Below are 26107 nucleotides of genomic sequence, written 5' to 3'. Positions count from 1 at the left end.
TCACTGCTATTACGTTCGAGACTCAAGGCTCTGAATTCCAAGTGCGGAAACGTAATCGCGATTGCTAAATTACAAGACTGTCGATAACAATGCAGGGTCGGTGAAGGGGGTGGCCCGTGATCAGTAGAGATATCCCTTGCTGCCGACGTTGGCCGTGGCTGGGAATGAAACCCAAGTCGCCCGGTTCGGAGTACAACATACAAACCTCTGCACCACCACTCCACCCATCCCCTCCCCCCGTGTAAAATATAGGGGCAGTAAAATAATTAGAAAAAATGGGTTTGCAAGAATCGCAGCAGCAGCAGCAACAAGACGAGCCTGAGCAATAGAAATTTTACGGAATGGGAGGCTCGCGCTCTTTATAAAGTGGCCGATTGTTGCCGCCGGCCGTGAGAATACGGCCGAGAGTCAAATCCCACATTTGGCGGAGGCGTGGCGCGGTGTCGTCAACTCGCTCCCAGGATGCACTGGCTGCACGACCTCTCTCGTGCCGCCACCCCCGTTCCCCGCCCCGCTCTCAGTGTCGTTAAATCCCGCGTACACTCGTCGTACATTGTGCTGTAAAAGAGATGGATTTCGTTGTACCCCGGTTCGGTCACTATTGCATTGTTGTTGGCAATATAAACAAATGAGACGGTCTACTATAGCTCGCTGAAAGTTGGAGGCCTTTATTGGGACCATTGTGCATGGGGAATAGGTCACAAATGATAGATCATCAATAGTGGCTTATCAGATGGAAATTTATAGCAGCCAAATGTTCTAAAAAACGCATGTTTCTAAATGTGGAGGGAAAAACCGGAGGTCTCGGAGAAAAATCGACACCACCACAGGGACTAAGACATGCCAACTCCAAATATACAGCAGCAGGCTTCAGGGTTCGAATCGAACCCACGACCTCCTGTATGCCAGGCAAAGGTGTTAACATCTTGGCCCACCGCGGCACCCCATGATCGGATATCCCAGCTCTACTTTGGAGGAAACTTGGCTGTGTCAGAAAACTCTGGCCGCGGCGCCTTCGGAAATGCTCCGCGTTTAATTGGATAGCGACCGTGGCGTTGCCGGATATTTGCCTGCCCGTTTACCTCGTGCCACGCCACTCCTCGGGCAAGGGCAGCGTCGCCGAGTAGCGCCCGGAGGCGGTGGCCCCGGCACTTCCCAGAGGTCACGGGGTCAAGAGTTCCGTAGCAGCTCGGGGCACTCGACCCCCACTGACACTTGACCCAAGACAAACTGACACCCCCCGCCGCGTCGCCGCCCCCTCCACTGCCCGCCACTTACTCTGGGTGGCATCGGGAGATGCGTGAAGGTAGGGGGGGGGTCAAGTGGACAAGCGAGATGAGACGGGACGAGGAACAAACACTCCGCCCCACTGTTTTAGACTCGGCAAAAATCGTTTCTTCTTCAACGGAGCACTGCGGTTGCCATAACCCAGGTTCACGGTTCTAATCTGACAGGCTGCTCTGGTTAATGCTTGTGGTGCGGAAGCCATAAAATACTCCGGTCCTTCTGCTGCAGAGTGGACGTCAAAGATGCCGTGACGTCATTCGATAAAGATTTAGGCCGTTGTGTGTCGGCGTCGTAATCCCAATCTCCCACATTTAAAAATGACTCGCGCATTACTTCATAGGGAAGCGCAGCGATTATGTCCCCCGCCTCCCCTCAGTGGCAAACTTGGGAGGACCCTACTGAAAAATAATCTCAAGGCTCGGCGAGGCTTTCCTGGCTAAACAAGCGTAATATGCAACAACCAAATATACACACGTGTGTGTACCTCGGGGCAGCGAATAATAGTGGACTGAAATAAAAATGGTGAACTGAAGAGGCAGGTGGAGGCAGCCCTGGAGTGCTTTTGAAAACGTGAGCTTGCAAATGATCAGTGACTCACCAAAATGTGCCTTCGGGAGAAAGTTCTTGATCAGTGCATACTACTTGCTGCTGTGACTGATGGAGCAGAAACGTGATTATCATACTATTATATTTTTTAAAAAGTTTTGCTGGCTGGCTTGCGGGCGGGCGGAATGAAACCTGAAAAGTGCGCAAAGAAGCGAGGGAGACATGCAAGCTTGAAAATGCATTGTGAGATAGAAAGAGGAGGACGTGGTTTCGAGAATGTACGTAGCTCAAACACGTCGCTCGAAGGAACAATGACTGACGGTCCAGAATAACAACGGGGTGGGAAACAAGGAACGGGGAGATGGAGCGTGCCGGTGCGTGGCGGATTAATACATCGCGAGATTGTCAGAGGTGCTGTGGGAGGAGAGGCCTTCATCAGGCAGTGGATTGACTATGGCTAATGATAACGATGGTGATGATTCTTGACTTTTATTGCTTTTATCTTCGCTATTATTATTTTGTTGTCTCTTGCCACCACCACGCAGATTGGGTTGCTGCAGGGACGGCGAACTCGGCGAGGATGCGTCGCTGTGAGCTAACGTGTTGCGCTGTTCCCACTCAAAATGGTGGCGGCTCGGGAGAGTTGAATAACAACCTTTAACCGGCACGCTTGCATAACCCGCCAACCCGCCCGCCCACCCGCCCCCCAGTGTTTGTGTGCACGTCCTCCGTGTGCGCGCGTTCCTGTGCGAGCGCGCGCGTGCACGCGCTTGTCACAGCGAGCGAGCGCGCGCTTGTTTTTAACACAGTCATTGAACCTTGGCAGAGTCCACTAACTGATCGTAACTTGGGGCAGTGTCATCATGCTCAAAGAACACGAGATAAACACGGAGGGGAGGTGGGGAAGGGGGGGGGGACCGTTGGTACACGGGCTGCTACGCATGCGCGCTACGAACACGCGGAGTCGCGGACTCGCTTAGTTACGCCTTCTGTTGTTGCTGCACAGGGCGAAGGAAGAGATGTTATAATAAAGTAGTACATTTGGTATTCGAGCGATTCTTATAGCGCTTCACGCAGGCAGCTGTGTTTCACGGACGGGTTGTAGTCTGCCGGTGGGGAAGCGGTGGAATTGATCAAATTCGGTCAGTTTTGACCGTGACGCCGGCACGCGAATGGCCTGCTCGTTTCTGATGACATCACGGGGGTCATTAACGTCCGCGCTGCGGCCGGAGTCGAGCCGCGAACCTCTACAACGAGCGGCGTGTTACACGTGCCGGCGCCCCCCCCCCCACCGCTATCTCTGTGCGCGATCACGAACAGGGCACGCATGCCTTCCCCCCACCCCCCCTATTCACATTGTGCTCGCACACCGTTTGGATTTAAATATAAACGTTACGCGCTTCGGCCGCGGCAAAGAGGAAACGTGCCGGAGGAGACATTTTCACGCTGCTACCATGGGTTAATTTGGTCTATTTCCTGGTTAAATAGAGGACCCTGCTACTGCTACCGTACGGTAGCACCCAACGCTGTGAACCAGTCAGGAACACAAATTTGATTCCCATGCCACGTCTGACATCGGCGGCAAGGGAGCTCTAAAGCGGTGCTGGGTGCACGTACCGACTGGTGCAGTCGCCTAATTGCGAATGTGTGGAAGTGCAATCTGTGTGGTGTCGCTTAACCGGCCACTGCCCCCCCCCCCCATTAGAGGCTCGCACAGAAGCCAAAGGAACGGTATACATCAAGCGGCTCCTGTGCCGTCCAATAGATTACCCAACTGAACATAGACAATTTGTACGTCGCTGCTGTCGCCAGACCCACAACGTGCAGTTAGCGTATTTTTACAGTTGCATTTCAGCGTGAAGTAAGGTGAAACCGCCGCCATCGCCACAACAGCATGGGGAGGCCTCCATCCAGCAGTGGACTGGCTGAGGGCTGTACACAGTGTCCGTTGTGGCTACTTCCTCGCCGCGTCCTTTGGACCGCCTGCCCTCGCGTTGGGGGAGGGGCGCGGGAAGGGGCAGCAGTCGCTTCCCCTTGGGACACGATTCTCACGCGACCTGCTTTTCGTGCTTCACTTGCGTAACGCGTGTAACTGGACAAACTATGCGCGCCCGTAATCGGCATAACAATAATACGACCTGAAAGCCGCCACTGCCAACGTCTATATGGCGAGTGATATCTGAACCATTCCTGGGCCCTAATCTTCAGTAATCTGCGCCGATCAGCTTGGTGAAATATGGTCAGTTAAACCCCCGCTCCCATCCCCCCAGCCACAACCTGCACGATGTGGGGAGGGCTTCGTCCAGCAGCGGATTTGCCTATTTGCTGTTTATAAACTAAACTATTTTTTATTTTACCAGTTAAGGCCCACTGAGCTGTATAGCTCTTTTTCAGAAGTGACCCGGCCACAAATGATAGCCCAGTGAAGTGCATATTATAATGTGGAAATGTATAGCAGCCAAATACTCGAACCACATTGTTGATTCTAAATACGGAGGGAAAAAACCAGACCCGGGAGAAAAATCCACACGACTGTGTGGTAACATCTAACCTCGAGAAAATGAACGTTAATGTCAACAAAAGAAACGGCCGCTGGTTTGTTAGGCAAGAGCCGTGCTTGGGGAATTCACATTTACCTGTAATGTGTTTTGCGCTGTAATTGAGGAGGAAATGAAGAGAGCGAGAAAACAATGAAAGGCTGAAAGGCGCGCCAAGATAAAGTGGGGAGGGGTGGGGGGGCCGCGATTTGAGTCCACGGCCTTGAGCTCTCGGGGGTGCTGGCCGCAGTTTGCGAGTGAGTGGCCCCACGGTGTGCAGGAAGTCGTGGGTTCGATCCCGACCCTGACGATGCCTGTATATTTGGAGTTTGCACATCTCGCCCCGTGGTCGCGTGGATTTTTCACCGGGTCCGCCGGTTTTCCCCTTCACATTTACAATCGACACGCCTTTAAGAGTTTTTGGCTGCTGCTATAAATTTCCACATGGTAAGCCACTTCGTTGAGCTATCCTTTGTGACCAGGTCGCTTCTGAAAAATAGCTCTCAGTGGGCCTTACCTGGTAAAATTAAAATAGTGGATTTTTTTTTTTAGAAAACCCGCGATGACGACAGCACGGTTCCATCTCCGCCTAAGCCGCGTCTGGGCCACGTCCCTCGGAGCGGCGTTCTCGCGGAGTTGCCCCTGTCGATCCCGTCCGTAGCTTCGCCCGCCACGGCACCGTTGCCGCTTTTGACGCCGAGCCCCAGCCGGGTTTGGTTGACAAATCTACAGCGTGTTGGCCGCTCTGCCTGACCCACGCTGTCGTTGGGGACGACGACTGGCGACGAGGGTGGTCATATCGACGATGTTGGCGATGTAACGATCGGCAAAGAGGCGTGCGGCGGGCCATGCCGCAGTGCGAGAGCCGGCTCTCGTCCCGTAAGAGCGCCGTTAGAATCGGGAGCTGCCCATCCCACGCCATGCCACCCAACTCTCACAAACGTAACGTGAAGAACATGGGGCGGAGCGCTGGCTCGGTGGTTAGCGCAATGCGCTATGAAGCCGGCAACCCGAATTCAATTTTCGGCGACGGCGGCAAATATCAGTGGCAAGCGATATCTAAATCGGTCCTGGGCATCTCCGGCACTCATTGACCACCAACGCTCACTGAGGAAGTGCGGTCAAAAAATGTACCCACGGCCAACACGCCGTGGTTCAGGCCTCCATCCTGCAATGCGTTGGCGAAGGGTTCTAAGTTTTTATGATTTTTAACTGATTGTTTTTTTCCTTTCATTCAACACGAGCCCCAGTACACGGCGCAAACCGCAGTAAGGAAAGAGGGGTACAGAAATTTGGTTCGCGGGCCGCTCAGTTCTGGATGAGGGAAAAAAGAAATGGAGTTTGTGCGAGCAAGGACGTCGGTTTTTACACGTTACCATTACGATGATCTTATACGCTACGTTTCATGCGTTACGATTAAGTATTCGGGCGTCTCTCCTAGTGCCTGACGAACTTCCCTGCCGCTCGTGGGAGTGCCCCCCCCCCCCGTCGTCCACGTTACGAAGGACGTACGCTCCGTAATCGCGATTGCAATTCGTTACCCGGTACCTTTACGCCTTTTGCAGGGAAGACCCGCTTTGGGGTTCTTTTGTCACTGGTTTATATACAGGGTGGGCCAAAAGTCAGTACACGTCAGGTTATTTCATTGACTTTTACGCTGGCATTACAAGTTTTAATTGTTTATTCTTTCAGGTTAATATTTTTTGTTCTATTATCATGAATATCTATATTTTTTCCTGCCTCTGGGGTCACCTCAAATCCGTCTTTTACAAAACTCGACCAAGAACCCCGAATGAATTGAGACGGTATAAGTGATAAATGTTTCATGATTAACTGCGATCTTAAACAGCAATCCTGAATATTTCAAATAATAATTAATGCACGCGTTACTGTTAATGATTGTCAGTTTGTTAAGTAACCCTGTGTGATTTAAAACAATATAATAAACCTATGTGTCCTGACTTTTGGACCATCCTCCTGTGCATATACACACACGTAAACACAACTCCCGGAGAGAGAAAAAACACTATAAGCTCATTGTTGCACATTCTGTCAGTAACCTACTTGCTGTACTAGGTCCGTGCATGGCTGGCTTAATCAACGTCGGCAGCATTTGCTCCCACGGCCTAAATGCGTGGTCTCGGTCTTTGTTTTATGAATGTGGGGCGTATCCAGCGTTTGTGTTCGTGTATATGTGAGTGTGTTCCTGTGTGTGTGTGTTTGAGCGGAATGTACTGACTGTTCACCAGTGGAGGAGGTGTAATGGTTAGCGCGCTGCGCTACAAACCCGGCGGCTCGAGTTCGATTCCTGGCCACGGATAACGTGAGTGGTGTTCATCCACCCTGGTCCAGGGCTTCCCTTAGCTCCATTCGGTCACTCAAATGAGTACCTAATGCGGGGTCTAAACATCAGTGGCTGGCTTGTGGTAGTCGCCACACCACCCCCTCATTCATGCATGAAGTTGGCCTTTTATTGGTGCTCACTAGCTGCACTTTCCCTAACAGCCTATGTAGGCTACACGGGGAATCCGTTGTATTTTGTTTGTAAATACGCGTGTGCGGGAGTGTGCGAGTGAGTGTGCGCGTCCTAGGGGGCGAGCGGTAGAGTAGCGTTTAGCGCACGCTGCACTGCGAATCCGGCGACCAGAGTTAGATTCCTGCTCACGAATATCTGAACCGGTCCTGGCCCCCCCCCTGCGGCGACTCAGCCTCAAACGAGTACCTGGTGCTCAATTAACTCAGGCGGCCAGGGCGTGGTGTTGGCCACGCACCCTCTCGTGTGCCGTGCCCGGCCTTCGTAGTTGCTCGCTTACAGCACTTGCCTGAACGGTCCGTGAAGGCTACACGGGAGATCTTTGTGCGTCCTGCGCTCGGGGCTGTTGAGTGGTGGCGTGGAGCCAGCTCTGGGCTGTTCCGTTCAGAATTCTCATCCCACCCCCACCTCGCCCCCCCTATGAATGGAGTCGTTGAATTTGAGAAACAAATGGAGATGAACGGAAGCAAGACAAAAGGAGAGAGAGGGTGAGAGAAATACAAAAAAAGCTCCCGACGGTTGAAGCCACGGGTGGAGCACATTAACGACGTTTAAGCGCCAATGCTGCTTCCTCATCGCGGACGCTTCCCGCCGTTGCTCGTGCCCTGGTGAATTGAAACATCAGCGGCGACCACGCTGGCCTGTCGCGTCGTCCCACCCAGTGCCACCCCTCTCATCCACATCGGGGTCCTCGTTCCTGTGCGCGTGCTCATTCGCGAATGTAGTTACCGGTGAACCCCGTTTCACCTTCCCACCTAACCTGGCATCTTCTCCAGAGTCGCCGGAGACCGCACCTGTCAGCTGATGAATGCTGTCACTCGTTCTTCCTACCTCGCGTCATCGCTACAGGGCCACAACGGTGGAGAGATGTTCACTATCTCGCCTGGTATACAAGAAGTCGTGGGTTCGATCCCGACCCTGACGCCTGTATATTTGGAGTTTGCGTGTCTCGCTCTCTTCCCCTGGTTGCATGGATTTTTCTCGGGGTCCTTGGTTTTTTTTCCTCCACATTTAGAATGACATCACGCATTTTAGAGTATTTGGTCGCAATAAATTTCCACGTGATAAGCCACTTCGTTAAACTATCATTTTTGATAGCCAGGTCGATTGTGAAAAAGCTATATAGATCAGTGGGCCTTACTTGGTAAAATATGAATCCCATATCTGCATTTTCCATAAATATGCAAAATTCATCTTGATATGCAAATTCCTTTGTCAAGGCGCCCCTTCCCCCCTCCAACCCAGCTTAAATATACGCTGCCAAGCCTGGTGGTGCCCATTCAGACACTGTCTTCCCGACAGACCTGTTCTTCACTTGAGGACGGCTGCTTGCGTTGTGGCCGAAACGTCGTGAGAATTATTTTATTATGTTTTATTTTTATTATTTTATTATTTCTCTTCTACGTGACTTACCGAAAGAACCAAGAAGATGAATCCCTGCAGTCACGAAAGCTTTAAATCGAAAAATATGAATAGTTTAGTTAAGTGTTCAATGTAAGAGTGAAACTTCTTCGTGTGCGTGTGTGCGCGCGCGTGGCGGGCAGGGTGCTCGACAAGGGCTCGTTTACCCGAACCGTTCCACGGTTGTGAGGCAGCACGACACTGCGCACCGCTAGTCTACGGGAAAGATTAACGCTTCCCCCACGCAGTTCCTAACAAATGCTATCGATGAAACATCCCACTGCCGGCGACGTCTTAAGCGCAGCCTGGGTAGATGTGGAAGAATCGCTGTGATTTGAGGGACATCCCGGTCGTGGCATGAAATAGGTTTATTATTTTATTTAATGTCTTTCGTTTTCTTGGCAGTCAAGAGTATTTCACATGGGTTATCCAACAGATAACAAATCAAACTAACACGGTGCTTAGATTCCTACTTGTTTTTCCCATTTCATTCGTGAACCCTGCAGGGCTTTTGAGTGTATGGAAATGCAGGGCGCGCCCTATGGGAAGATGGGGCGTGCTGTGCGAAGGTTGGGGGAGACAGAATGCTGTGTGAAGACACTCTGTGGGACAGGAAGGCTGGGAATGCTATAGGGAGGCAGTGCATGCTACGCAAAGTCAGGGCGTGCTATGGGGCCAGTAGAGTAAGATGGGGGGCGTGCTATGGGAAAGCAGGGCGTGCTGTATGCTGGTTGGGTGGGGCTATGGTGTCCAGGCTGCCCGCACGCTGGCCCCCCGCTCCAGGCAGGGGGCAGGCGCGCAATCCCTTCGTGGGTGGCGCCCCAGTGGAGCTCCGGCACTGGCCACGTCCCAGTCTGCGGCTGCAGCGAACGTACGGCACGGACCGCGGCGCCGCTGGATCCTGGATTGGGAACGTTCATTCTCGCGCTCGCCGGGATGACGGGGCAGGTCTAGTTGGGCTCGGGCGTGTGTACGTGAGGAGACGCTGCGTGACGGAACCCCGTTTTGAATAAAGCCGCGTCGTGTTTGAGACGGGGCCTCGTCCGGTGGCATTTTAATCGGGCGTCTGCGCAGGCCAACCGTCGGCACCCCCTCCCCCCCCCCCCTCTTTGGCGGGGTCCTCCTTGTTTGTGGACTCGCCAAACTGACTGACTGGTCACATGATTGACCCCACTGCCGCCCCCACCCCCATACAAACAAGCTCGTGTACACCACGTGTCAGCCCGCGGTGCGTCTGCCCGCCCGCCCCGCCTGAGCGTGTTATTTATTTCCCTTTGCGTGGGCTTTTGGTTCGGGGTTGGAGTTGTGCTTTGTAATGGGTGACGCACGAAATGCGTATCATGTGTGCTGCCTGCTCCGGGCAGTTCGATCCTTCTAGCTCCCCTCTGTACCCAGCTGGGCGCTGGCTCGTTTCCTTGTTCACGTTTGAAGGCTTGTCGGCCACCTTGAGCCCACCGCCGTTCACCGTCGTGGTACTGCGGTGTGTATTGAACAAACATTCTCAAGCGACATCCTCTCAAACGAACATCGAGGCGAGGCGCATCTCCCATTTTATAGCCCTGAGCCAACGGTGGGAATTCCACATTCCTATGACGGGGACGAGTATATTCATAGGGGAAACCGCATTTGACTCATTTTATCGACTACAGAAAGCATGATTTTCCAAGTCAACTCCTGGCCAGGACTTGAACTCATCGCCTTCCGATTGTGAGCCGCTCGCACTCCCGCCAAGTCACCTGTGTATAATAAGTACATTAAATACATGCATGAGTGCACACCAGCATCATCCGTTATACATGCACGCATCCGTGCATAAATGCATGCGTCTAGACTGCTGTATACAAACGCACGGCAAAACGCCATCAAGATCGAAGCATTGATGTTGGCAAGCTGTGCGGCTGAAATTTGTAGCAGTTGGTTTAGAGGTTCTGTAGTTTTCATGTAAACATGAGAAGTGTCTTGAACGTATGGGTGGACAGACGTCATGTTTCCCCGACTTGTTGACTAAGCGGCCTGTGACCCCTCTCAGGGTGAGCCAGGATTGAGCCCGATTCGTGCTTGGATGGATGTCAGCAGCGCTGGGTGCCACTCCCTCGTGCGCGATGGGTTTTGTCTCTGTCCTCTGGTTTCTTCCGACGCGAGGTCAAACCTCTCGTGAATGGAAATCCCCCAACTTGCTCACGCAGGACTGGGTGGTCAGAGGCGTTCCCTGGGGCCGTGCCACGTGGTGGTCAGCAGAAGGCTGTCCAGTCCAATCCATCGTTGCGCTGTACTTCTATGCTCCCGTATCTACGCTCCCTGCCTCCTGCAAACCGTGCGCCGACCGGCACGGCAGAGTGCGGTCAATTAACTGGCGCGACCCGCGGGGTGCGGGGGAGGCTCTCCTCCAGCAGCGGAGCGACAAAAGGGCTACTTGATGCAGGTGGCACAGTACGAATGCGAGCGGCGGTGCGTTGGGTGGACGTGGCGGCTGGTCGGGGGCACCGCCGCCGCCACCGCGGTCTCCTGGTCCAAGGTTCGCTAACCCAAGTGCCCCCGTGCTGGCCCCTTGTTTACGTTGCGTGCGCTCGCCTCCTCGCGCTGCGGTATTTTTTTTCTTCCCCCGGCCCGCCACGCTTTTCTCTCCGCGGCCGCGCGTGGCCCCTTCAACCCGCGACGGGCCCCCGTCGCATCTGTTAGCGCAGATCGCCGTGTTGGCAGCTCGGCTTGCGCCGTTGAGGCTACCGCGCAGTCAACGACGTCGTTATCTGCCCGCCGATGCATATTGGGCAGCGGGGAGAGTGGCTATCGGGGGAGCAGGTGGTGCGATTGCACCGGGGACCCACGGGCCCCGAGGGGTGCAGGTGCCGGGTTACGAAGCAGTGGGGGGGGGGGGGAGTCGAACTGGGGGAAGGGGCCCATTGCATTAATTGCACCGGGGCCCCAAATGCGAACCATGCTACGCTGCTGATATGGGCTGTTAATTTTGAAGGTGCTTTTATCAGTAGTATGTGTGGCTTGTTTATGTAATCATTCGATGGTTTGACCATTGGACACCCCTGCAAACGAGGTGTTCCCCTCTCAAGGGATTATCCAGGTCAAATATTTTAATCGTCAAAAAAAATGTAACAAACAATGCACCTTCACCATTATTGTGTGGAAGGGGAAAAAAATCGTTCTTGAGTACTCCCATCACCGTCGTGTTTGAAGAGCGTTCTTCCCTTGTCAGGAAAGGGCGACTAATGATTTCTATTTGAATTACAGTGCTAATTGCTTGATGCACTGTGCCCAAGTAAGAGGACACTTTGTGATCGGCACTAATGATTATATCTGCATTTTTAATGAGGATGACATGGACATCCCGATTCGCGGAACTTGCCCGTCTGATCTGAGAGGCTGCCCGAAACTGCTGGGGTTGAGCTGGGGAACGGTGAGGCTACGATGGGGGAAAAACGAACAACCCCAGCGAGTGGGTGACTTGCCTCCACTCTCGCTGCAGGAGTGCTCGGTAAACAAGCTCGGTGGACGCCGCCGCCGCCTCGGTGGATTTCAGATTCTAAAACTAGGAGCAAATATTCGGTGTGTTGTCACGGCCACTGAATGTCTCTCACTTCTTGTTGGAAACGTACGACAATTGTTTTTGTTTAGCCAACGCAATTTAGCACGTGGTGGCAGTCGGTGGTTTTTTTTTATGCCTGTTTTTCTGCTCGCACGGCGCCCTTGAGGCGGCCGTAACGTGACTTGAAACGTGCAGAAAAGCCTTCGCTGTGATTTCCGTGACGGGGGGGGGGGGTGTTGTTTAGTCTTGGGAGATAAAAAGCCAACGGTGAACTCGCCTTCAACTGCAACGCTGTGGCTTCTGCGCCTGCTCCCCTCCGTCGTCGCCACGTCGCGCCACCTTCGCCATAGTTTCATCGCGTTTACAGTTGCCACGTAGCACCTTGACTTAATCCCGCCGGCGTTTGTTCCGCAGTGCGTGGGATTAAGAGTTGCGGATGGATAAAGAGGTTTACGATTTTTTAATTTAAGGGGAAAATATGAAAACTGACCTGGAATTTTAAGCCGGTCAAGAGTTTGAGTGTCTTGATCGCGAGGCCCGGCGCCACCTGAGAGGCCTGAAGTGGGCCTGGTGCAGGCGAGGGTGACGTCCGGAAATTAATATGTGAAGAAATAAATATTTATAAATAGCATTTATTTACCGACGAGAGCCACACAGAGTGTGAAGATGTTTTCAGAAAAGTTGCGGCTGGCTTTGATTGCCCGTTTCATTTTTAAAATGGCTCGCAGGCTACTTTAGTAAACAAGTTGGGGAAATATTTTGTCCGTCCTTGAAATACGTAGGAGACACTTTACATGAAAACCACAAAATCCCTAAAAACTAACTGCTACGGAACTCGCCACAAAGCTCGCCAGATCTTGATATTTTTGTTTGGCAAGATTGGCAGAAAAATACTTAGAAAAATATTTGTTGTGTTGAAACATGCACAAGAAAGTGAGCACGTGGGCATAAGCCCTCGCTCTTCATATGCCTGGCTATTTGTACGCGCGTTTGTTTGGTCAGCTCCCCTCTCAAAGAAATGGAGGAGGCTCCCCTTCACAAACTGTCTTGCCAACTTTGTTACGAACGGGCTCTCAGAGTCGGAGCCACATTTCGGCAGGGCCGCCAAGCGTCGGTGTCGGCGCCGACACCGAATAGCCGCGAGGTCGGTGTTCTCTCAACTCTAGTCTGTTCTCGCAACCCCCCACGGGTACAGCTTTTCGTGACCACCATCCATCAGGCGCGTGTGGTGTGTGCGTTGGCGACTTCATTTGCGTATGGGTAGAAAAAATATCAGTGATCGGGAGCGCGAAAGTGGTGGGGGGGGGGGGCAGGGCTGGGTGGGGGGCCAAGAGGTCTGGAGTGGAGAAACACTGGGCTGATGGGACGGGTGGCTCTTTCTCCGGCGGGAGGCCCTGTACTTGTTTTTTTGTGGCTGCGCATGCCATACAGGTCATTTGGTTTCGGCCTCTGGGGTGAGCGGGTGCTGGGGGGAGTGGCGAGGGTGCAGTGGAAGGTGGAGGGGTGGTCCGGAGGCCAGTGCTGCTACGGCAGGGCCCACACGCATTACGGTTTGAAGGTTATCATGGCGTCATGGCTACCCTGGAATGCGGCGCCACGTTCTGGACACTCGGCTGCCCCCTGGCTCGCTCGCTCGCCAACGACAGGCGGAAATGGAGAGACAGCAGTACTACTAATAATAATAATGGCGATGATCAATCCTGGTTGGTTATCCAGTAAGGCTCGAGTGAGTTTCAAGGCTTTTCATCAGCAGCTTGCCTGGGATGTTTGGTCAGTTCTTCGCAAATGAGTGTTTTGGCTGTGCATGTGGGGAGGAAATCGGAGAAACCGGAGAAAATCCACACACACGTGCCGGTAGTAACACTCGCACCCCGTTCACAAGCAGGTGGCACTGCCGGCCTGCAACCGCATACCTGTGACACCTGGCAGGCCCTCGGGGTCTCCCGTCCAAGTACTCGCCACGTTTATGCCCGTGTAGCCGCCAAGGTGTGATAGGTGAGGAAACATTAAAACCACTAAACTATGTTTTTATTGTACCAGGCGAGGACCCACATTGAGGGCCATTTCCTAGCGGGCACGTCGGCTCGTTGACCCGCTCCCGCGTTCTCTTGGGGTGTCGCGACGCAGCGCTGAAGCGTCAAAGTCTCGATTCTTAGGGCTCACGATGCGCGCATCGAGTTGCGTGCGGGACTCCCGTGTTTATTTCAATCCACGAACATTATTTGCGTTAATGTCAACATTCAGGATAATGGAAGCAACCAAAAGCTGTACGAATGAGACGAGCAAACAAAGGACAATATATAAACGAGGCGCTAAAAAATGAGAGTGTAAACTAAAGAATTGGCTGGCGGCGGCTGACAACGCTCCTTGTTGATCACAAACTCAAATTCAGCAGACCCTGGGCCCCCCGCCCTCCCCCCCCAAATTCCATCTCATCCCAACACGCACCCTCCTGCTCCTAAGCCTTCCCCTTCCATACAATCCCCACTCCAAAAAGAGATGTGTTTTTACAGCGGGGCATGGCACTTTTGTAGATCTACAGTTGAGAAATGTAAACAGTGGTGTGGTGAGCGCGCTCTCGCCCGTGCTCTCGCCGGGATGCCGGGGTCAGCGCTACGATAAATAGCTCTTTACGCATCGTGACGCGCCTCTTAGCCCCTCCGGCTCCTTTCAAAAATACATCTCGGGTCGCCTTCAAAGGCCCGGCCGCGGCGCAAACAGCGCTCGCCTTCGGCAAAGACGCCCACGCGCGCCTCACGTGTGCGACACAGGCGACGCAGGCGACGCAGCCTCGTTGTTTGTGGTCGTCCGAATTTGAAAGCCTCGTTTAACATTGCCCGGTGTCTTGTCCCGCCAGCCGTAAATAGAATGTATATACTCTTTGGTTCAGATTTTAAACTATTTTTTGTTGAGAGTTTTATGACAATTCATCGCAACAATGGATTAAAACACAACTCATTGCCTCTGAATTTTTTTTCGAGAAAATGTTGAATGACAAATATCTTCACCGTCATAGCTTGTGTGTACTGCCTGTTGAGTACTGCGTGGACTGTACCATGTTCATCATTCGTTCACGCACACTGTATTTTACGTCTAACTTTGTACACCTCGTCCCGTACTTGCCTTACCCTGTTGGTTTACGCATTCACATAAAATTAGGAGAACACTTACATTTGCTGGTCGGTGTATTTACGTAACCAAAATAGATTATCGGTTAAGCCATTTGATACCTATATCATTTGGGTAATGCATCCATCTTAATGGATGTCATTGGTAGATCGTTCCAGCCCTGGTAATCTTGAAGGGACATTAGCCGGTGTAAGGTAAACGTTACAGACCATGCGACTTCAGCGTTCTAAATGCTTTAGCCCCTTTTTAATGATTTCACGCAACGTTTTGACTCTGGGGGGACTGCTGCGTGGGTACATTTGTAGCACCCCTAATCATCGTCACGATCACAATAATAACAACAACGCAGTAATGTCATCAATATTGCTATGAAGGGGCAGCATCGCCGGGCTCCGTTGATGCCGTTTACAAGGGGACTCTGTTGATTTTCGGAGAGCGTCGCTTATTAAGTGCACATGGTTAATTTGGAACATGAAACCGGGACACAGCACAGTCAGCAACATGTGCCATGGTGATTATGATTATCTCGGGCTGGTAGTGCAGTGGGGGGTGCTGGTTATCTCCAGTGGACCTGCAGGGACAGTGTTGTTGTTGTTGTTGCTGCTCTTCTTATCTCTGCGATCGCCGCTGCGCGTGGGCCCACACACGGCGGGGCTCTACCTGCAGAGTGTTTACTGCTGCCCCCCATTGACATTGGGGTACGATGTCATTTGAGAGCCGTGGCCCAGTCGCCAGTTGCACGGCCAAAAAACATTGGGGAGACGATACTTGCCTACCATCCCACTCTACTCCCATGTACTCTGCTACCTCTCCCGTCATCTCACCATACTCACCTCTACGCACTCTCCTACCTCGCAACTCACTCTCCTCTACACACTCTACTTACCTCTCCTATTTTCAACTCGCTACCCTCTACACGCTTTCCGCCGCAGAGACCAAGACTTTCCCCAGTCAACCTTTGTTCAGTGCTGCTGTCAATTCACTGCCCTGTTCAAGTCCAGGCTCAATAAATTCCTTTTCCCCTCTGTCTATGACTGACTACTGCCTTTCTCTCCGTAAAATAAGTGTGCCCACTGTTTCTGCACAGCATCTTGAGATGCGGTTGCATTCAGATGCCACGTCAATCTACATTCTAGGACTGTAATGACTTGCACGGAAGACCCATAGACTCGCACAGAGACCCATATTCCCATACGGATACTCATAGACTCACATCGATATCTATGACTTAGCCTCTCTCTTTGAAATTAATATACCCCCTCGTTCACTCAAATGTAAAAGGCAAGCTGGTGGATCGGATGAGATGACGCAGAGCTGTGTACAAGGGGCAGCGAGCAGCCTGAGTTTGAGCAACACTTATTTTACCTCTGCCCTGTGGCATTGGTGGCCAACTAAGGAAGCTGTGTTTAACGTGAGTACTAAAACCCTGTTTGTTTACGAAGAGTCCTGTTTCACAAGAGCTGTCAGACCATCGCCAGCACTCGGTACTTGTACAAAAATAACGGTGAGCCCAGAAAGGAGGACTAAGAAAACAAACGAGGAAAACTAAATAGCAATAAAACACAGTGTTGTATTTAAAACCTGGTGAGATCCCATTGAGACTTTTCAGTCCGCTGGAGACGAGGGGTCACGTTCATTGACGGTGAACGCTAGAGGGATCAAGACAAGTAAATAACAATGGGAAATATAATTTAATTGTCCTTGTTGTGAATTCAATATCCCATTGGAAGCCCCAATGGGAAGGACTCGTTTTTAAATGGCAGGCACAGAGAATATTGTTTCACACACGAGCAGTATCAGTATAGATTTGAAGCTTTCGTGACTGCAAGGATTCATATTCTTAGGTTTTTTCGGTAAAGTCACGTAGGTAAAAAATTTAAATTAATAAAAGTAAAATAAAATAAAAATCACGACGTTTCGGAGGCAACACAAGCTTCCGTCTTCAGGTGGAACCGTCACAGCACGATAGCTGTATCAAGTAAGAGAAATTTCAAGAAAACAGTCCTTGTATATATACTGGTTGAGGGTGGGAGGAGCCAAGGCAGGCCCCTGGATATTATTATTGTAAGGTTCGGTGCGGCTTTTACCTACGTGACTTTACCGAAAAAACCTAAGAATACAGTATCAGGATCTCATGAACAAACATTTGGTGAGCCGAGTCCTCTTCTCCTAAATGTGAGGTTAGAGCTTGCGGAGGGCGAGAAAACTCAAGACAAGCTTCGTGATAATTGTAAAAGCCCAACGATAAACTATCCCAGTTTCATATCTCTGCTTATTGACAGCGGGAGGTATCTATCCGCTCTTGTGAGACGTGGACATCGCCGTGATGGCCGGAATCGTTCTCATTCGGGACAAACCCATCGGGCTGCGGCCCGTGGCCGCTTGTAAACCAGCGTCGCCGCAATCGGCGTCGTGCTCGCCACAGTCAGCCGTGAAGTAAACGAGCAAAGGAGCCGGCGCCTAACCGGAAGCATCTCCGCTTCTGTATGTTTGTAGAACTTCTTTGGCACCGTATGTAGCCACCAAGCTAATCAGAAGTGCGGGGGAAGGGCATTGAGTTCTAAAGAAATTCGTTTTCAGTCTAGTTGGAAAAGTGTGTTCCAGATGGCTGCGGAAGCGCATCTGAAAGTGCGCGATGTGGTGAGCGTCTTTGTTCGATGGCTAGCAGCCAAAACCCGCTGCTGCGAGGATGAGCGGAGTTCGCGTCCGCCCCCCCTCCCACGAGCCGAGGGTGGGGGGGTGGCAGGGGGGGGAATCACACAGCGAGGGGCGTTGACACCGAGCCAGGGGAGTCACCAGGTGCGCTGGGTGCTGTTTGTCACCTGCCTGCCACGTCGCCACGTACCTTGGAGTGACTCACGCTGTTTGCGGGTCGCCCTGTGGTTCTTAATTTCCTGTTGTTTAGCCTTGGCCTTGCCCAGCGCCTGTGGCTGGTTCCCTCCCTCCCCTCCGCTCCGCTCCCCTCTCCCTCCCTGTGACGATAACCTGTAAATCTTTCACAGGCCGCCTTGTCGCGGCTTGTGTTTTTTTTTCTCCCCCACTTTGCCACTTCCGCCCCGCATGAATGGCCGAGTGTTCGCCGTCTCTGCAGAAGAAGCCGTCGGGATCTCAAGCCCAGTTGCTTTTCCCGCTTTGGCAGCCGTGACGCGAGCCCCTGGCCGCCCGGTTCGGCAAAATGAGAATGCGTGAACCGACCTGGGCGCTTTTAATCGCTCAATACGCAATGCCCTCTGGGTGGACTTTGGGAGATAAATTGGCGGCAGGTTGGTGCTTTTGATGCTGTTTTCCCGAGGCTCGTGTGCGTCTCCCGTTGTTAACTATTTTATTCCCCGCGGTTGTTTACGTACGGTGCGAAATAAGTTCAACATACGCACAATACGAGTAGTGGTCGTGATGGGGCCTGCGTTTATAATAAGACACGGGAATATCAACTCCCATATTCTCGAAACCCAATTACGTCGTGTGTATTATAATGGCTGAAGTGATTTCGCCACGTGCGTGTACCTGCACGTATGGGAGGCTTTGTAACTCTAAACGCAGCGATGAGGCTTGGGATGAACCATCCAAAGACGACAACGACCGTGGCATTACAGCAAATAAACTTTAATTCTGCAAAATACGAATAACAAAAATTAATAGAGCTTTTAAAGGTTATTTTTTTCCCTTGAATGTTTTTTTTCTCTTTTATAACTGTGATGCATATTCAAGTGTCAGCACAGGGAATATATAATTTAGTGACCATTGACCTCAAATTTGATAAGTAACATTATTAAATAGTGCAATAATCAATGACAGATTCGATGACATTTACATACAGACGATCAATAAAAGAACATCATGGCCATATGCAAAAATGAAACAATCCATAATTTAGATTTGCCAAACTCTGTAAGTCATCAACAAGGCCTACCTTTTCAAAGTTATTTTACATGTCACCAGGATACTCACCAGGCTTTAAATAAAGACTTTGAACGCGTCAAAAACCTAAACTTAGCTCCCCGCTTCAATTACTGTATATGCCTTAGGCTGGCCCAGCCTCCAGCCCAAAAGTATTTTCTTATGTCACCCATTTATTTTCTGTGAACCGTAAGTGGCGCTCGTTACAGCCTCCCGTCAGCGTGGCCGTGGTATTCGGTTGCACCAGCTGGGGTGGTGCCAGCTTCCTGCGATGATTCTCTTTGTCCCGTCACTCTGCGCCCCCCTGCCTCGGCCAGTCGTCCATGTAAAAACAAAAACAAAACCGCCGACCGTGCCCGTGCCGTGCAGCAGTGTCGACGTTCGCTTCGCCAAAATTTTGCGCAAACCGCGGGTCGTCACGGCCTTGTCTGCTGCGCGCCGGGCCGGCGTGCCGGGGGGGCGGGGGGGGTGAGTGGGCGAACGAGCCAGTGCCGTCACAACACCGCCGCTCGTGGGCCATGCTGATAATTGATGCCACGTTAATGCCGATCGTTTTTCACGCGTCACCTGCCGGCACCCGCATCGTCCACCGGTAGTAGATCGCTGAATTGGCGCGTGGGTGACGCTCTCTGTGGTGGAATGCTTATATTGCATGCATGGGAGCAAACGAGCATGAGAGCGTGCATGGGAGCGTGTGAGCGAGCATGTGAGAGAGTGAGTGTGAGCGAGCATGTGAGAGAGTGAGTGTGAGCGTGCGTGTGAGAGAGAGTGAGTGTGAGCGAACGTGTGAGAGAGAGTGTGAGAGAGTGTGAGCACGTGAGCGAGTGTGTGAGTGTGAGCGTGTGAGCGAGCGTGTGAGAGAGAGTGAGTGTGAGCGTGTGAGTGAGTGTGTGAGAGAGTGTGAGCACGTGAGCGTGTGAGAGTGAGTGAGTGTGAGCGTGTGAGCGAGCGTGTGAGAGAGAGTGAGTGTGAGCAAGCGTGTCAGAGTGAGTGTGAGCGCGTGAGCGTGTGAGCGAGCGTGTGAGAGAGAGTGATTGTGAGAGAGTGTGTGAGAGAGACTGAGTGAGTGTGAGCGTGTGTGACAGCGTGTGATCATGCCTGAGCCGACTGGGTGTGTTTTTGCTCCGGCTGCCCCGTGCGTGCGTGCGCGAGGGCACGCATTCGCGACGTGAACCGCGACGAGCGTGGCATTCCTTCGACGCCGAGCGTTGTTTGTGCCTCCGAGCGGCCGTGTTTATCACTCTTTAACTTTTGGAATTTGAAATTGGATCTAAGAACGTCGAAGCGAGGCCTCACTCATGCTGTTTATTTAAAGCGACTGACCGACTGACTGACTGACCGACCGACTGACTGACCGCGGAGGCCCGAATTTGGTGCTGTTGCAAACTGACGTCGTTTTATCAGCTCGGGCGCATGTCAACACTTTTCAAGCGCTCCCAAAAAGCGTGCCGCTTGAGAGGCGTGACACCGTCGCGGAGTTGCTTGCGGCCCAGAAAACCCCACGCCTCCCCCCCCCTCCCCGATTAAATTTGCTCCTCGTTTGAGTTGACGAACGAACGGCGGCGGCGGAGTGGGGTGGCAGAATTGTTGTGCCGCAGCCGCCTGCCCGCCCGGCAGCATTCCTGGCATATTGCGCCCAGGCAGCAGCGGTTTGCGTTGCTGCAACTCTTCTCCCCCTGTCTCTCTTTCTCTCCTGTGTTGGGCGTTTCAATTAATTTATTAATTTTATTAACAACGCGCGCAAAAACAACAACACGTAACCCGCCCCACCCCCCCTGACCACGAAACCCCCCTAAGAGGCTTGGGCTGTAAACTGATTACCGGTGCATGCGTGCGTACGTTGCCTGCGTGCGTGCGTGCCTTGCCTGCCTGCGTGTGTGCAAGCGAGCACGAGCAGGTTGCTCTTTCGTCACGTTGCGTGGCGCTCCTCGCCCATTGCTCGGCCCTGGCGTGGAGGGGCGGCCGGGCTGCTGGTCCGTGGTGCTGCCACTTGCAAACAGACCAGCAGGCTAGCAGGCTTCGTGTCACCTTTGCCTGGCTCATAGACGAGTCTTCCTAAGTCGCCCTCGCTCAATTACCGTGCGTGGATTTGCACCTGGCGAGCCTATGTTTTCGCTGGCAAACTGTTAAGCCAATCGATTCCTGTTGTTTTGTTCCTGTCGCCTCCGTGCCAACTGGCATTTCACCGCCGGCTTTCTGCCGATTGGTGCTGCATGAGCGCTTGTGCGATGAGTTCTTGCGCGTCGCTGGCGTGGCTGCACCGCCTTCCCAGCGTGCACCGCCGCTCGCTTGTCGCACGTAAACGACTCCCGACGGTGGCGATGGTGACGATAATAAGTGGCGATCATTAATTTACCACTTGTTTGATTAAGGTGTATACGCCAAGGTGAACGGTGTTTGGAACCACGCAGGATCATGCGTAAAGATCTCATAGTGCCATGAAGTCCCAACAAAGGAAAGGGGACGTACGTGTGACCGTCATCATTATCAGCCATCATCCATCAAATGCTGAACGAAGACCTCCACAAGCCATCCGGGGATGCAGAAATCCATGAAGCACTTGCACACGAGCTGTTTTCAGCGCTCCATCTTTGTGGTGAACGTCCTCTCTGGCACGGACACACCTTTAGTTTGTCCTTGAGATGTTAAAATGAATAACGGTGATAATGTTGGAGACGACGATGACATTGATGCTCCTGTTTGGACGTTCTCCGAGCAGTGGCGACGACGTCACTAATGACGGCTCTTCCCTCCTCCTCCCCCGTGTCCGCCGTTCCGTTGCGAGCAGATTGCCGGTCGGACTGCGGGCGGCGCGCCTGCGCCAACGGCGGCGGCTGCTGCCACATGGAGTGCCTGGGCGGCTGCTACCGCCCCAACGACCCCACCGCCTGCACCTCCTGCCGCCACTTCTTCCACTGGCCCGCCACGGCCGCCGCCTCCGCCGGCGCCGTCACCAGCTCTCCGGGCGCCCAAGGCCAGGGTCCGAGCGCGTACCAGGGCACAGGCCCCGTGGAGTGCGTGGCCACCTGCCCCTTGGGCACGTACCGCTTCAAGAACTGGCGGTGCGTGAGCTTCGAGTTCTGCCGCGAGGAGAACCGCAAGTGCCGGGGCGACAAAATCTGCGCCGAGTACGTGATCCACGACGGGGAGTGCGTCACGGGCTGCCCCTCCGGCTACATGACGGACGAGAGCAGGTGCGTGTTCCGCCCGTCGCTCCCCCCAACTCCACCACCACACCTTCTTTCTCTCTCTTCTCTTTTGGGTACTCGCGGAGTAACGGGAACACCGCCGCGCTCGTGCGCGGCGGTGTTCCCGTTACGCGTCGCTGTTGGGTTTTTGTAACGTCACGCGATTCCCCCTACGGGCCAGGGGAGAAGCCGCGGTGCGGAGGAGGAGTGTGTTAGAAGACGGACTGTGGAAGGTGACGTGACCAAACTACTTCTGAGGTCTCTTCCAAAGTGACCTCTTATTCACACTCGGTGGCGCTGCACTTTCATGTGTGTGTCCTGGAAGTTGGCCACATGAGGTGAAAAAACAACGTGTTATCGAGTATTTTTGTGTGCAGTCATGGCGACTGAGCTGGGGGACCTTCAATTCACTCCACTTGAATACATTTGGAGAAGTCATTTGGGGCTAATACCCAAACCCAGGGTCTCAACGATGCCGGTTCGGTGTCACTGACCCCTGAGCCACCCGGGCCCAACCTTCTCTCTGGAAAACCTCGATGGCAGAGCCACGTTGCTGCAGCGTCCCCCGGGTAACAGGTTCGATCCGCAGAAGCCGCGTTGAATGGCCAACTCGGTGGGTGCATCGGTTAGAACGCTCGAGAGCGCGTTGCATGTTTACGTTTTGCTCCCCGGGCACTCGTAAATGCGTCTCCGAGACGCAGCAAACACACGGCGCTTTAACGCTTTTCGACGGACATCAAAACACACTGGCGGCCGGCGGCGGCGCTGCACTTGTGTTTTTCACGGAACCTCCCGAGTCGATGAATTAGCTCGGCTGTTTATTTAATTTTGGAATAGGAAACGTTTTGTGTGTTCTTTTTTTGCACTGCACCACAGCCGATGATAATCACCGATAAAGGACATGGCGTGCACGGACCATCGATTGACGGCGTGAAAAGCTTCCTATGCCGCTATAAATAGATGGCGCTGCGGCGAGCGCGGGACGGGCGGAGCACCTGCGCTGTGCCTCGTGTTTACCCACAGCCGCCGCGCTCTCTCGCCGGCAAATACCCCCAAGTTTTCCAAACGATGGGTACGGGCGGAGTAACCAGAACACGGCCACGCACTCTACAGCTTCACACCGTCATTTTTACGCGTCGGGCGATGGCGCCCGTCCCACTCGTTCATAACGTCACGCGCTTCCCTTGCGGGCGGGGGGTACCGCAGTGCGGAGAGGAGAGGTTTGAGAGGGGCACGGAGAGCCGAGGTTATTTTTTTAACCGCGGTGCTTTTTCTCTGATTCCTCCCTGTTATGTTAGCGAGGTATTGATAAATAAATCTCGCCTTTGTATTTCCCCTGGCACCATCTGCTGCCGCGTGGAAGAGTCCACCGAAATGCAACTGCTATCATTTGTGCTTGACCGTTCTCCCATCGCGTGCTGAGTATTTGTTCTGGCGAGCCGGGCAGCCTCATCAGGCTGCCCTGGCCGATCGTGCACTGCACATTCCCAGCATAGCCCGATGCGTGATCTTTTATTTGATACATTTCACAAATGCATTAATACATTCCGGGCGACCGTATACATCTTTCTCTTGACACAAGCCCGTCGCAGTCCTGCGTGGGGTGGGAGCGGCGCCCAGACGCACCCGGACGACCCAGCGCCCACCATCTCCCCGCCTCGGATGCCCCCTCGACCTCTCGCCGTTGCGTTCCGCTCCTGCGTAGATTCTCGCTTCTTTATGCCGTGTGACGAAGCACGACAAAGAGGTGTCGGGGGAAGAAACCTCCTTCCCCCGGATTCAATTCAATGTTGTAAAAATATTGTTTTCATTTATCGGTGTTGGCATCCACAGAACTCGTCTTATTCATAACACCGGCAATTTTCTACGGGAACCGTAGTGCAGAGATAGCTTTGAGACAGGCACTGAGTGGCCGCCCTGCCACCTATCTCCACAACCAGGGCCCCCTACTCGGCATTCACTTCTCTGCACACAAGCGAAAGTGCAAGGGGTTACTCAGCCACCCGAGGAGTTTAATATTTTAATTCCACTCAACTACTTTCGAGCACCAAAACAGCAGTCGGATGAAGAAAAACGATGTAAATCAATCGTGTAAAAATATTTATTTTACGAGTCCTCGCCGAACGGCCGCGTAATACGTCGTTAAAAGCCGTAAAACTTTCATTAGAGGCCTGGAGACGGTAGGAGTGTTAAAACCCCGACGTCTTGAATGTTACAAAAAACACCGCTCGGAGCACGCGCGCCGCACGTGCGGGGGCGACTCGCTGGAGGTCACCACCGGGTGAGGGTGCCCTCCGCGGTGCCCTTTGCTCCGCGAACTTCACCCCCGGGATGTCTGTTTGCCATTTGTGTAACGCGGCAAAAAACGCGGCCGGCCCTCTGTGACCGAGCCAACTGCAGGAGGGAACGCGAGTCGCTGGTTTCCCGAGAGGCTTTAACCGTGAACACGCAAACTCGCCACGAGGCCCCGCGGAGAGCGCGTGCCCATGCCGAGTAGCTCCGTGCGCCCACCTCCCCGGTGCCTTGCCAGCCGGCACGGATGGCGGAGAGCGAGCGATCGGTGGAGCAGGGTTTATGGGCTTGGCAGGAGGGCAGCACCAGCGGGGCCGAGGGGACAGAGTGAAGTATATGGCAGCAAAAACCCACAAAGGCTCCCATCGCACGCAACAAAATGCATTGATGTACAACGTCCATTTATATCGCGTCTAAATGCAACCACATCTCAAGACGCTGTCCGGAAACAATGAGCACATTTTTATTTTATGGAGACACAGTTGGTCATAGGCTTCTAGGTGAGACTGGTTCAATACCCTCCAATGTGAATTTATATAAGGGCTGAATGCGACTGCATCTCAAGATGCTGTGCAGAACGAGCGGGCATGTTTGTTTTATCGTATGAGAGTGGCGGTCAATCGCAGGGAGAGATGAGATTTAATAAAAGGCCTTGATCCTGGACTTGAGCAGGGGCAGTTGACAGCAGGCAGGGCTAAGAGAGTTGTAGACTATGGGGGCAGCAGAGGAGAACCAGCGACCTCCCACCGAGCAAAGGTTGACTTGGTTCCGACACAGGGGATGCGTTTGGTTAGAGAGAGTTTTGGTGTTACACCGTGCGCTGTGAAATTAATAACCAACCAAGCAACGGGATCATTACTATTCCGCTTGTTCACCCAGGAAAGCATCACCGAGTTTCTAGACTCTTTTTCAGGAGGTTGCTGCAAACTTATCGCAGTAGAGTGCCATGTTGATATTTGTGTAACCCCAATTGAATAATTTGCAGATAATTTTTAGCACTGCGATGTTTGGCCAACACCGGTTACGTTGCAGTGGAGTGTTTTTTTTAGCTAGGGACGGAAACCAGAGGACCCGAAGAAAACCTGCGAAGAACAGGGAGAGAGAACACACAAACCCGAGTTGGGAGTCGAACCCCGGACGTTCTTGCTGCGAGGCACGAGTGTTTTTTCCACTGCCGCCATAAAATACAGGAATGGAAAACCATGAACATCCAGGGCAGGCCACGATTGTGCCCGTAACACCGGTGTCAGTAACTCTAGAGCATGGCGTGGCTCTTCGGGGTGCGATATTTTTTGTGTTTTGTTATCGCCAATGTTATTTTTAGGTTCTTTGAAGTCTGCTTGTGATGTCTGTACCTCACCTGGATTTAGATGTTCAAACGTTCAGTGCGCTTGTAGAGACCCGTGAGACATTCTTTTTTTTTCAAGTTGTACATAGTTCGTGTTTACTGCTTAACAAAAACAGCGGTGATTAATGTCATGGTAATAATGCACATCATAGGAAAGGTCACTGACATTTCGAATATGTTTGTATGAAATAGGTATGGGTGTGCTATGCATGTGTGTGAATCAAACGACTGGGAGTGTGAGATGGTGTGGTTAGCACTCGACTATGGGCCTCCTCTAGGTCGACTCAGTCTTAAACGAGTACCTGGTGTGGTGTGTAAGCACATGCAGTGAGGAGACATAGGTGGCCAAGCGTGGTGCTGGCAACACCACCCCCGGTCGTGTGCCGTGCCACCCTTACTGGTTGCTCGCCA

The 26107-nt window shown here is 52.7% G+C and overlaps 1 protein-coding gene across 5 annotated transcripts in view; it reads left to right on the top strand.

Moving 5' to 3' along the window:
* The window catches only part of LOC144731579 (insulin-like growth factor 1 receptor), a 119533-nt gene that overhangs the window by 63029 nt on the left and 30397 nt on the right, over positions 1-26107 (top strand). For all 5 annotated transcript variants that reach the window (XM_078612733.1, XM_078612735.1, XM_078612734.1 and 2 more), the window contains one exon: positions 21657-22062. In XM_078612733.1, coding sequence (XP_078468859.1) covers positions 21657-22062 — 406 coding nt within the window. The remainder of the gene's footprint in view (positions 1-21656; positions 22063-26107) is intronic.

This window comes from Lampetra planeri, chromosome 39 (genome assembly GCF_965212315.1).
Source record: "Lampetra planeri chromosome 39, kcLamPlan1.2.h2, whole genome shotgun sequence".
In the NCBI taxonomy this organism is placed as follows: Eukaryota; Metazoa; Chordata; class Hyperoartia; order Petromyzontiformes; family Petromyzontidae; genus Lampetra; species Lampetra planeri.
This window is presented reverse-complemented; position numbering and strand designations above follow the sequence as displayed.